The sequence below is a fragment of the Hevea brasiliensis genome, chromosome 6 (assembly GCF_030052815.1).
Source record: "Hevea brasiliensis isolate MT/VB/25A 57/8 chromosome 6, ASM3005281v1, whole genome shotgun sequence".
NCBI classification, from domain to species: domain Eukaryota; kingdom Viridiplantae; phylum Streptophyta; class Magnoliopsida; order Malpighiales; family Euphorbiaceae; genus Hevea; species Hevea brasiliensis.
This window is the reverse complement of record NC_079498.1, coordinates 100,985,140-100,997,801: the sequence shown is the minus strand read 5'-3', so window position 1 is coordinate 100,997,801 and position 12,662 is coordinate 100,985,140. Positions and strand designations below refer to the sequence as shown.

Sequence of the window (12,662 nt, the reverse complement as noted above, 5' to 3'; positions counted from 1 at the left end):
TGTTGTGGTAATTTGGAGCAGTGTGCGTACGTTGGCGTGCGTGAGATGTGGTGTTGGCTATGGATAGGACGGGTAGTCACAGCTTGAGATTTTCGCTGGGACCCGGTCCTTCGGGGTAGTCATGGCTTGAGTTCTTCGCTGGGACCCCGATTTGGTTTATTAAGCGAAAGTCCAGCTTGAGTTCTTCGCTGGCACAGGTTGGATTTAAGAGGGTTGTATAAAGAATCAACTCCCATATATTATGATTGATATTACTGGGTGTGTGAGTGCTCCAAATTACCTTTTTGCTGTTATGATGTGAAAATATTGCTGATGTTGCATTTCACTCTACAGGGTGCATTAGTTTTAGATAGTTATAGAGATTATGGTTAAAATTGATATTTTACTCTCTGAGTCAAACGCTCACTCTGCTCAATATTTGAGGATATTTTTGAGGTTAACCTGCTTTTCTCTCTCGCAGGTCGTTTATTAATTTTTGTATAAACCTGTTAACTCTTAGAATTTTCGCATGTGTTAGAAATATTTATTCGATTTGGGTATGTAATATAATTATCATGTTAGACCTGTAAAATTATTATTATATGCATGTGAGTGAGCTGAGCTCCCATTTATTTCTATGTTGATATGAGTATGTGGAGGGTGAGCTGAGCTCCCCAATTGATTATATATCATGTTTACAGGTCGGGTGAGTCAAAAACTCTCCGTTGAAAGGTCCACTTTATGGCCGGACTCTGTCCGGTTGAATTTTTGAAATTGAGCCCAAATGGGCCTTAGAGTTGGGTTAAGGAATATTAGGCTTACTACGGGTCTCGGGGGCTTTAGGCTGGCCCAGGTCCTAGCACCGGTCTGGCCCATAGGTTGGGTCGTGACACCTCACATCTCGCAGTTCCCCTTTCCCCTATGGCCATCCTCCTGACCACGCTCCTCCACCTTCAATTGAACCACCTCTTTTCCTCAGTCTAAGACAAAATCAGTCTCACAAACTATCTTTCATTGCCATGCTTCGCAGAATACAACAACACACGCCACACCCATAACACCAACTTATACATATAAAAATATCCACTCAATAGATTGATAACATATGGACCTACGACAGCTATCACTTTCATATATACAATATAGCTGAGGAGTACCACCAATGTCACCATTACTAACAGTATAACTGCCGCTGTAATAATGGCAATCTCCTAACACAGTAGACAAGTTCTGCATCTCACGCCGCAAGAGCCGAACACTACTACCTATTCTATATCATGTAATGACGTTTGGCACTCCATCATTAATCCAACAACTGATATATAAAGTTTTACGGCCATAAGGTAAAACATTAGGACTCAGATATTGGACTCTTTTATTCACTTTGCTGTCCACTACCTTTCTTTACTTTCTCTAACTTAACCAACAAAATGCCATTGGGAAATAGTTCCCCTTTGGCCCTCTTGTTATCTTGCAGGAAGGGAGATACATTATCCCTTACCAGTCTAACCTAGTCAGGACAAGGTCCTTACCACTTGAATAGTGTATATTCCAACCTGATACACACTCGTATTCCGTTACCATACCTATACCCTTTTAATACCATCTACATGTCACTTATCCATGATACCCCCCAACCCATATCCCTGTCCTTTGAGCTTGAGTTTGATTTGGCTAGTCAATATGGCAAGACCAAGGGGGTGTCAATGGCTTCTTTAATGCATCAACCTTGGCAGGGAGCCAAAGGGAAAGAAGGCCCGAGGCGAACTTGAATCAAGGCTTGGATGCATTTAGAGGAGTAAATTTGTTGTTGAGCTTCAATTTTCCATTTAGCGTGCCCTTGATTTTTTATTCCCCTTCGATTGAGCTTAGAGGCGTAAATTTGTTGTGATTTCTTCATCTTTTTCTTTTTTGAGCGATCAAAGTTGAAATTGACAGCGTAATAATTCAATATCACAATTAGTGCCATCAAGATTGAATCTTTTTGAATTTGAATGTAGTACTGAAAATTCTCTATTTTTCTTCAATTTTTTAGAATAGAAGCAAGCTTAACCACCTAAGTAAAAGGAGAAAGAGTGTGGCTACAGAGTGCTTGAATTCATATAAAAATTAATACATTAATCATTAGATCAAATATTTATATATAAATTTATGCACTTTTTAAACACACTTTATAGATTCACTTCACGTGAAAAGCAAATTCCAAACAATATTTAACCAAAAAAACTCGAAATCTAAACATCCAAATAGAGTTTTGCATCCAAAATCAAGATAAAGATTAACGGTCTAATAAATGATTAAAGGGAGTATTAGAGGCCTTTTAGGTATTAAAAATTATTAATTATGTTGACTAGTTTGACTAATGGTGAGTTAACCTTAATTTTAACAGTAAAATTAAATTAATGGATTATTGAAATCTCAACTATTAAATAAGTAATTTTCAAAAAAACAGACTAAATTATAATAATTTACTCATGTTATGCGATGCTGCCTGTTTTATTTTCCTGCGAAGATGTTCATTTCAGGACGTACAAAGATGTGCTAATAGAAAGAGATGTATATTTATTGATAATTAAATATAATTTGTAATAAAAATTATATAATTAAAATAATAAAGGAAAGGAATGTGTAAAAGACAACATTCTATTGAAATTCAATTTTTAAAGCTTCTTTCAGAGTCATGGCATAAAGATATTGGTTTTCATTTATGAGGTGGGCCATCCTTATCCAGCTATCCTTTCTTTTAGTCCCATCAACAGCCACGATGGGCCTGATCCTTTCATCTAGACCGCTGGATCTTGGCCGTTGACGTCTACTCCTGTCGGCAATACCTCTTGGGACCCACTCTGACATGAAGTTTGGTGCACGTGTTGCTTTACAGATGTCCACGCACTATTCTTTTTTTGATGAAACGCTATGCAGGGAAGGTAATGAGTAATGGCTGGATAGGGACCTTTTTTTTTAATAAATTATGCTAAAAAAATTTCTAATTAAAATAGTTCATTTAGAGTAAATTATAAATTAATTTTTATTTTTTAAAAGAATTTAAATTAATTATTAATTTCATTAATTTTTTTAATTTAAAATAATTTAATTTTTAAAATTTTATTTTATGAATGAAATGATATCTAAATTTTATATTTAAGTAATTTTTTGTTTTATATTTAAATAATTATATTATAAAATATTAATTTATTATAAATTATATAATTATTTAAATATGAAATAGTAAAAATATTTCACTAAATAAAAAATTTTTAAATAGTAAAAAATAGTTCATTTAAAATAATATGTTTTACTATTTCTTAATTTTTTATATTATAATTATAATTTTATAAAAAATATTTATTTTTAGTAAAAATTTTCAATTAGTGAATAATTATAAAAAAATTTAATATGATATTCAAGAAAAAATAAACAATAATTCTTATATAATATCATATATTTATTTTGACAATATATAATTATAGATATATTATTTAGGTTATAATTTATTTATCTTGAAAATTTAAATTTTATAAAGTATTTAAATATTTTCCCAATTATGAATTCAAAATTTGAATAATTGTAAAAAGTTAAATAATTTATATTTTTAAATACTTTAAATATTGAAAGTATTTAACATTTCTTTCTAATTAGTAATTCAAATTTCAAGTTAATTCAAAAAAAAATTATACAAGAAATTTTATTTTTTTATTTTTCATTTTAAATTAATTTTTCCTTTAAAAAATAAAATATAATTTAAATTTTCAAACATGCAGTTTAAATGAAATTTTAATTAAAATATATTTATGAAAATATTAATAAATTATGATTACATATTATTAAAATAAATTATATTAAATGACCCGCTCCTTAAAAAAAAAAAAAAAAAAAAAAAGAGGCTCTCATCAGTACTATTGGATGAGTGGACCTCTTCAACTAATGTGTTGTCCAAAGTCAAAATTTCACAGGGGGAATCGATTGAGGCCGAGGCAGAGAAAGCAAGAAAAGTGGGAGGGGAAAGAAAGGGCAGGGCCAGCTAGGGAGAGCCCTGGAGTGAGCGGCATATTTATATATATAATAATAAATATATTTGAAAATTAGATATAATTAAATTAAATGAATATGAAAATTCATATAATAATGACAACAGTAAAAGTATTTTAAAAACAAAATAAAATAAAAATTAAATACTTAATATATAAGATAATAACTAATTAATTACTATAATTATAGAGCATAACAATTTTTATATGATAAGTAATATGTAATAATATCAAGAAAAAATTTATCAACATGACAATGTTGTGGAAAAATATGTCTATAGATAGATTTTGAAGGTGAAATTTGGGATTCTCAAGAGTTGCAGGAAAAGCTTGTGTTATGATGAGTAAGCTTAGGATTGTTTTCTTAGCACATGTGAGCTTGAGCCATGCAACTCAAAGCACTTTTAGATTGCTTAGATGATGGTCACTACCTTTTTAAAAGATGATAGAATTAAATGTATAAGGTATCCTGGGAGATGATAGAATTGGATTTGGGGTTGTGTGCATGATTGTTAATGTGTGATTCATATTAGATTCAACTGGCGGTTAAATTAGTAAAATAGCGGATTTATTATTAAATTTATCTGAATTTATAATTGAATTAAATAAAAAAGTAACTTGATTTATTCGGTGATTAAATTAATATAATGTAGTTAATTTGATCAATTTAATTATTTAATAAAATTAATTTTTTAAAATGTTGATACAGAGAATTAAACTTACAACCTACTAAAAATTTTTAAAATTAAAATTAATTAAGCTAACTTACTTAATGGTTATTATGTTTTTTATTTTAATATATTTATTTTGTAACATATACTTAATATTTCATAAATATTAAAAAAATTACACATTTTTAGAAAATTTTTTTATATTATTTTACTTGAATTTTCCCACCTATTCTCTAAAATTATATTTTTGTCTGATTTTGTCGAAAACACATTGATATTGTGGTGTCTCCCCTCCAATGGCCTTTAAGAACTATTTGGATAAATTTTAATAATTGTCTCTAAATTTATCTAATTTTAATATTACAGTTACTTAATTTAAAAATGTAACATAAAATTATATCAATTTTTAAATTTTATATAGTAAAATTCCTCTAACTTTCAATTATCAATTTTTCAATTAGTTAGTGATTTGGATAATCAGTATAGAGCTTAGTCAGTATTTCTTTTTTTTCTCTTAAACTATGTTTAAATTGAATATCTCTTTTATTTATAAATAGAATAATATTTCATACGTAAGGAGAATAATTTTATAATTTGTATAAGAAATGAGAGAGAAATATTAATAATCGTCATACAGAAATTATTTATATTAATTTTTAATTAAAAAATTAATAATTAAAAATGAGAAAAATTTTATTATATAAAATTTAAAATATTTTATATAATATTTTAAAATTAAAAATTATAATATTATAATTATATAAATTCATAAACGATCGTTAAAATTTATTCAGAATTATTCACTCCAATGCGTTGCACACCACCTGTTTGAAGAACAACAAGCTTCGTTCTCGCCGGTGATGGGGGGCTTTGATTAAAATTGTGAACCACTGCAAGCCGCGGATCCGCAGAATTAGTAAAAGACTAATAGTGTCACTATCTGCCTGCCGCGTGGCCAAATAGTATCTCTACATCTTCTCATTCTCTCTCCTTTTCTTTTCAAAACTGTGGGAGTAATATTTAAATAATTGATCCTATTAAAATAAATTAAAAAATTAATTAAACTACATTTAATTTATTATTTTCTTTTCCTTACTAGAAATCCTCACATCTGAGAAACTCCCAATAGTTTAATTCTTATGATTAACATTAAAATTAAAATTAAAATTAACGTATAAATTATTTTTTAATCTTCACTTGAAAAAAAACATGTTCACAGTAATAAAAATAAAAAAATATTAAATAAGAAAAGGAAGGAGGCAGTGTGCAATTAACCCAGCCCCGCTCTCTTTTTAATAGTCACAGTGGCTTACGCTAAAACCGCGAGCTTTTTCAAGAGCTAATAATATCGCAAATCACTCACTCTCTCTCTCTCTCTCTCTCTCTTCTTTCTTTTCGCATTCTGTGCTTTCTACTCTCTTTGTATTTTGTGTATATAGTACATATAGAAGCGGAGATAAAGCGGATAAGGATCTTAAGAGCTGCTTCTCTCTTCTCTCGACTCTATCATTCTCAGATCTCTCAATTTCTCTTGATCCAAGTTTGTGTTTCTTTCTCTTCTCTTCTCTTTTGAGTGATCTCTCTTGTTTATTTTTCCTTTTAGTTTTTCATTTTCCTTGATTGTTGCTTGAATTGCAATTGCAATTGCAATCCTTGGTTTGCATAATAATTCCCTTCCAATTTCTTTTGTTACTTTTCCTTTTTTTGTATGGTTGATGCTTGTCTCTTGTCTCAGCTGAGCTTATCTGATCTCTCAGCTTCAGTAGCTGTAATCATTGTTTTGTTATTAAAAGTTTAATAATCTCTTTTAAATGCTATATTCCTTCTTTTTTAAAGCTTTTGATGTGGTGATCGGTTTGCTTGTCCGGAACCAGCAAAGAAACAGAGCGATCTTTTGGTTGATCTCTTCTGCACAGGCGGTCATTTTCACACGCTCAAATACACACACACACACACACGCACACGAGTGTATGCCTATATTTATATATATATAGATATGTATAATTCACCATTTCACCGCTTGTGTTTTGGTTACAGGTGAGAGATGGCGCAGATATTGTTGCACGGGACTTTACATGTAACGATCTATGAGGTGGATAAGCTTCACAGCGAGGGTGGACCCCACTTCATCCGCAAGGTATTTTATCTTTATATTTCCTTTTTTTTTTTTTCCTTCTTCTTGGATCCGTTTGACTTGATCCATTTTGGTAATGATGCTTATTCTTCTTTTCTTTTTTTTTTCTTTTTATGTATTTTTAGTACCTTTATTTAAAATAAAAAAAAAAAAGAAGAAATCTCAGCTTATAAATTGGGTAATGGGAATTGTTTAGTGAAGTTCATCTGCAGTGACCTTCATTAATGTATTTGCTGTGGCCATAGATCTTTTCTTTCTAATGTTTTTATATGCACCATCATTTTTGTGTTTCTTTAGACTTTATCCAAGACATTGAGCAATAGGAGGGATAAAGTGTCTTTTATTTTAAAAAAGCTGTTGTTTGTGCGCTGGGTGATGATCTTAGTAGATGTTTATTTATTTGGAAGCAAATAAATCAAGTAATGGAATAATGTAGTATGTGTTGATACTATTTCAACTATTAATCAATTTAGTTTTCCAATTAGACTGAATAATGGGAGTGGTTTGATGGAGTTTCGATCAAGCACTTTGTTATAGTGTTGTGATCGTAATGAATTGTTAATTGTGATTTTCTTCCAAGAGTCGTGGAACATTTAAACTTTAACAAAATAATGTTAGAGAGGCCTTTTTCTTTTTAATTTTCTTTGGTAAAGGGTATACTTGTTTCTGAAAATTAAAAACAAAAGAGAATGGATTTTGAGATGCCCTCAACAATCTATCTTCTTATAAGAGCAGAAAATTTTTTGCTGAAATTTTTGGATACAGGTAATTTTAAAATGTTATGCGTGTAAATTGCAACATTCCTTTAGTTTTGTCCCAAATCTCCAACTTGCAAAATATATTTCTAGCAATCCTGGGGGCCTTTTATGCCCAATTTTTATTTTGGTTTGGAACTTTCACTTGAGTGATGGCTAAGTTCTCTCTGATCTCTATTAAATTACTGGAGTATATACCACTTTCACATGGCATTGCTAATGTGCGCTTCTCTTACGACATGTGTAGAGGAAATCATCCCAGAAGGTTAAATTACCAAGAAAAACAAAAATAGGCGAAGGAGATTTGTACTTGAACAAAGATCCCAGCTATCTCGTCAACATTAATGTTGGGTTGCTGCTTGTAACACCATAAGAACTTTACTTCTTGATTCTTAGCACTAGTAACTTCTTTGTAAGCTACAAGTGAAGTTACTAGTGCACTTTTCTGAGCAATTATGTCATAGTGAAAACATGTCCTGGCTTCACATAAGGGTGGAAGTTGAAGTTTATAGTCAAATGTTTGGACCAGAGTTCAGAAACTGCATGTCTGCATTGAGGATTTGCTTGCTTAGATTGATGGCAAGCTTCTTTTTTTACAACCACTTGACATAATGTCATGTTGCATACCTTGTCTTGAGGATGGAATTGGCTGTTAGATGGTTAATAGTAGTACAGAGATTCGATAATAATTTTCCTTCAAAGGGATCATTTATGTTGATCTCTCTTGTCATTTTTCCATTGAGTTGTAATTGTCCCATCCCAATGGTTATTGACATGAAGTCATTTTAACTTTGTACATTTTTTCTTATGAGCTTCACCAGGGCCTATTTTGATAGTTCCTGATGCACAGGAGGTCATCTTTGGTAATATGGAAATGATGTCCTCTGGAATAAATAAAATATGGAAAAAATAGAGAAAGAAATTTTGAGTCATTCAGATGGTAATTATTATGAATATATTGGTGAAGATAATTTTAGTTCTCTCATGTATTATATTCCCTTTTTTTTAGTTTTTTTGCTTATGAAAATCAGTTTGTATTTAGTTCAATGTCAAAATGGATGTCATGTTTACATTTAAATCTCATACACACATGCATGCACATGGATATGCACTAGGATTTGGCTTCTTGTAATTGATCTTTTCTTTTTTTGTAAAAGAAAATGAAATAAAAGTAGCTTGTAATCTTTTATCAATCTCTTGTTTGAGGTCCTTCTGGATGTTTAACTTTTTGAAATGATACTCTCTCTTTCAGTTTGCTTTTTTTGATCCCCTTTGTTTATCTGATTATTGCATCTGTGTTTTGGCATTTTAGTGAGGAAACTTTGGCTTTCTTGCTCTCATGAAGTTGTATTTATATTTCAACTGTTTGCATCATCTTCTCTTTTAACTTCTTTTTTCTCGCACTGTACAAGTTTATCGTATTTTGCTTAACAGGGCATCCAAAGCTGTATTATTTTCTGCTGATGAAAGATATTGCTTTATAGCTTTCTTTTCCAATGTGCAGTTCTTGATGTTGTTATAAGTTCATATTTTTTATTTTTTGCTTCAAGTATCTGATTGAAGATTTTTTATTGTAGCTCATGGAAAACATTGAGGAGAAAGTTGGTTTTGGCAAAGGAGTCAGTAAACTCTATGCAACTATTGACCTAGAAAAGGCTAGAGTTGGAAGGACTAGAATTCTTGAAAATCAACAGAACAACCCCAGGTGGTATGAGTCTTTTCACATTTACTGTGCACATCAGGCCTCAAATGTCATATTCACAATCAAGGATGATAATCCCATTGGGGCAACCTTAATTGGAAGGGCATATGTACCAGTTGAAGAGCTCATAGATGGGGAAGAGATAGATAGATTGGTTGAGATATTGGATGAAGACAAAAATCCTGTACGTGGTGGTTCTAAGATCCATGTGAAGCTGCAGTACTTTGATGTTAGCAAGGACCCTAACTGGGGCCGGGGTATTAAGAGTCAAAAATATCCTGGAGTGCCATATACATTCTACTCACAGAGAAACGGATGTAAGGTTTCTCTCTACCAAGACGCTCACGTCCCAGACAAATTTGTTCCTAAAATCCCTCTTGCTGGAGGCAAGTACTATGAGCCCCACAGATGTTGGGAAGATATTTTTGATGCAATTACTAATGCAAAACACTTGATCTACATCACTGGCTGGTCTGTATATACTGAAATAAGCTTGGTAAGGGATTCAAGGAGGCCGAAGCCAGGAGGAGACATAACTCTTGGTGAGCTGCTAAAGAAGAAGGCCAGTGAAGGTGTTAGGGTTCTTATGCTTGTTTGGGATGACAGAACCTCAGTTGGTTTATTGAAAAAGGATGGACTGATGGCCACTCATGATGAAGAAACTGAACATTTCTTCCAGAATACTGATGTACATTGTGTCTTATGTCCCCGAAATCCTGATGATGGTGGAAGCTTCGTTCAGGATCTACAAATCTCTACCATGTTCACTCATCACCAGAAAATTGTGGTGGTGGACAGTGCAATGCCAAGTGGAGATTCCCAGAGGAGGAGAATTGTTAGTTTTGTGGGGGGTCTTGACCTGTGTGATGGGAGATATGATTCCCCATTTCATTCTCTCTTCAGGACATTGGACACAGCGCACCATGATGATTTCCATCAGCCCAACTTTGCGGGTGCTTCAATTGAAAAAGGTGGTCCAAGAGAACCTTGGCATGACATCCACTCCAGACTTGAAGGACCTATTGCTTGGGATGTCTTGTTTAATTTTGAGCAGAGATGGAGAAAGCAAGGAGGTAAAGATCTGCTTGTTCAGCTGAGAGAACTGGAAGATATCATCATTCCCCCATCTCCAGTTATGTACCCTGAGGACTATGAAACATGGAATGTCCAGTTGTTTAGATCCATTGATGGTGGGGCTGCATTTGGTTTCCCTGAGACTCCTGAAGATGCTGCCAGATCTGGGCTTGTCAGTGGGAAGGATAATATCATTGACCGGAGCATTCAAGATGCTTATATCCATGCCATTCGAAGGGCAAAGAATTTCATTTATATTGAAAATCAATATTTCCTTGGAAGTTCATTTGGTTGGGCTCCTGATGGAATTAAGCCTGAAGATATTAATGCATTGCATGTAATCCCAAAGGAACTATCACTTAAGATAGTTAGCAAGATTGAGGCTGGGGAGAGGTTCACTGTGTATGTTGTTGTCCCAATGTGGCCAGAGGGTATACCAGAGAGTGGATCAGTTCAGGCAATATTAGATTGGCAGAGGAGGACAATGGAAATGATGTATAAAGATGTTGTGCAGGCTCTTCGAGCCCAGGGTATTGAGGATGATCCTCGAAACTACTTGACATTTTTTTGTCTTGGGAACCGCGAAGTGAAGAAGAGCGGTGAATATGAACCTTCGGAAAGACCAGAGTCTGATTCAGATTACATGAGAGCTCAGGAGGCCCGGCGCTTCATGATTTATGTTCATACAAAAATGATGATTGGTAAGTGCCTTTGTTAACTTTCTTCTGACCATTTTTTTCCACTTTCTTCCACAACGCTTCACCTCCTTCCCCTCATCTTTACCCCTTTTCATTTTGTGTTTCTTTTTTTCTGGTATCTTTTGAATGTGTGTTTGACTAAATGTTTTTTTCAGCTCTTTGAAGTGTTTTGGATATCTTATATTTTTCTTTTCAACACTAGAAATAAATCATTTAATATGTTTTATAATTCTACCTAATGTGTTGAACTTAATTCTTTTCTTGGCTGCCGAGACAAAGCACTACTTTGGCTTATTCCTCTAGTACTACCATTACCAAATTATTTTTGTTGTCTCCAACACTTCTTTCATTCTTTCCGTCAAGATCATTGCCGCTGTGGCTATCATTTTGCTACTACCACTTGTATCAGTCCAATTCCACCATTATCTCTATTACCTCAATAACCATCACTCCAAGTGCAATTATATATGTGACCAGAATTACCAGCACAATCATCATGGCAATCATCTATTGCCACTAACAACTATAATCTCAACCCACCACCAAAATCAGTCTGACTGCCAGCACCTGTAACATTACTACTATGACTATAATCATTACTCTTAATTCTTTAAATTATATAATTAAATTCAAAATATTTTTTAAATTTAGATTTTGGTACTTACTGCTTATCTTGTTATATTTCAGCTCTCAGTTTCTTCTGTGCTAAAATTATTTAGCTCTTAAAATTTCAGTGCATAATCTTCAATTTTACCAAACACCGCCTTGGAAGAACTCTAGAAATGAAAGCTAACATTTGCAGAATGTCTGCTATTAGCAAAGATGTTAAAGCAGGTTGTGCCTACAAAATGAACACCACATTAACTCACGTATATTCTGGAGAATAAATTAAAATTGCTTAACAATGTAAACTTTAATTTCATTCATACCTGAATAGTCTTATTATGTCTCTCTTATATTGTGACACTTTCTTTGATATTGTCACCTCACAGAACTTAACCTATGGATTTCGCAGTTGATGATGAATACATAATAATTGGATCTGCCAACATCAACCAAAGATCAATGGATGGTGCCAGGGACTCAGAAATAGCCATGGGAGCTTATCAACCATATCACTTGTCGACCAGGCAGCCAGCACGAGGTCAAGTTCATGGCTTCCGAATGGCACTATGGTATGAACACCTTGGCATGCTTGATGATACCTTCCTTATTCCAGAAAGTGAGGAGTGTGTCAGGAAGGTGAACCAGATAGCAGATAAATACTGGGATCTATATTCAAGCGAGACACTTGAACATGACTTACCTGGTCATTTGCTCCGCTATCCTGTTGAAATTGCTAGTGAAGGAGATGTGACACAGCTCCCTGGAACTGAATTCTTCCCTGACACCAAGGCTCGAGTTCTAGGTGCCAAATCTGATTACCTCCCTCCTATCCTTACAACATAATGGAACTCTATGCAGTTCTCAAATAATAGCCTGCTTTATCATCTGGTATGTGCTACTAGTTTTAGGAAATAATAAATCATGTTACGCAATGCTGCCTGTTTTATTTTCTTGCTGTGATGTTTATGTCAGGATTTACAGAGATATGTTAATGCTATGGTGTGATTTGATTCCA

General features: G+C 33.0%; 1 protein-coding gene across 3 annotated transcripts; it reads left to right on the top strand.

Moving 5' to 3' along the window:
* The first annotated feature begins 6,005 nt into the window (after positions 1 to 6,005).
* On the top strand, positions 6,006 to 12,662 carry LOC110659081 (phospholipase D alpha 1). Of its 3 annotated transcripts, XM_021816929.2 has the most exons (5): positions 6,025 to 6,218; positions 6,515 to 6,575; positions 6,716 to 6,815; positions 9,145 to 11,044; positions 12,057 to 12,662. In XM_021816929.2, the coding sequence occupies exons 3-5, from the start codon at positions 6,723 to 6,725 to the stop codon at positions 12,488 to 12,490; spliced, it is 2,427 nt and encodes an 808-aa protein (XP_021672621.1). In that variant the 5' UTR covers positions 6,025 to 6,218; positions 6,515 to 6,575; positions 6,716 to 6,722; the 3' UTR covers positions 12,491 to 12,662. The 3 variants fall into 3 exon arrangements, with proteins under 3 accessions (XP_021672614.1, XP_021672621.1, XP_058004830.1); XM_021816922.2 differs by lacking the exon at positions 6,515 to 6,575 and having other exon boundaries at positions 6,006 to 6,218; XM_058148847.1 differs by lacking the exon at positions 6,025 to 6,218 and having other exon boundaries at positions 6,573 to 6,597.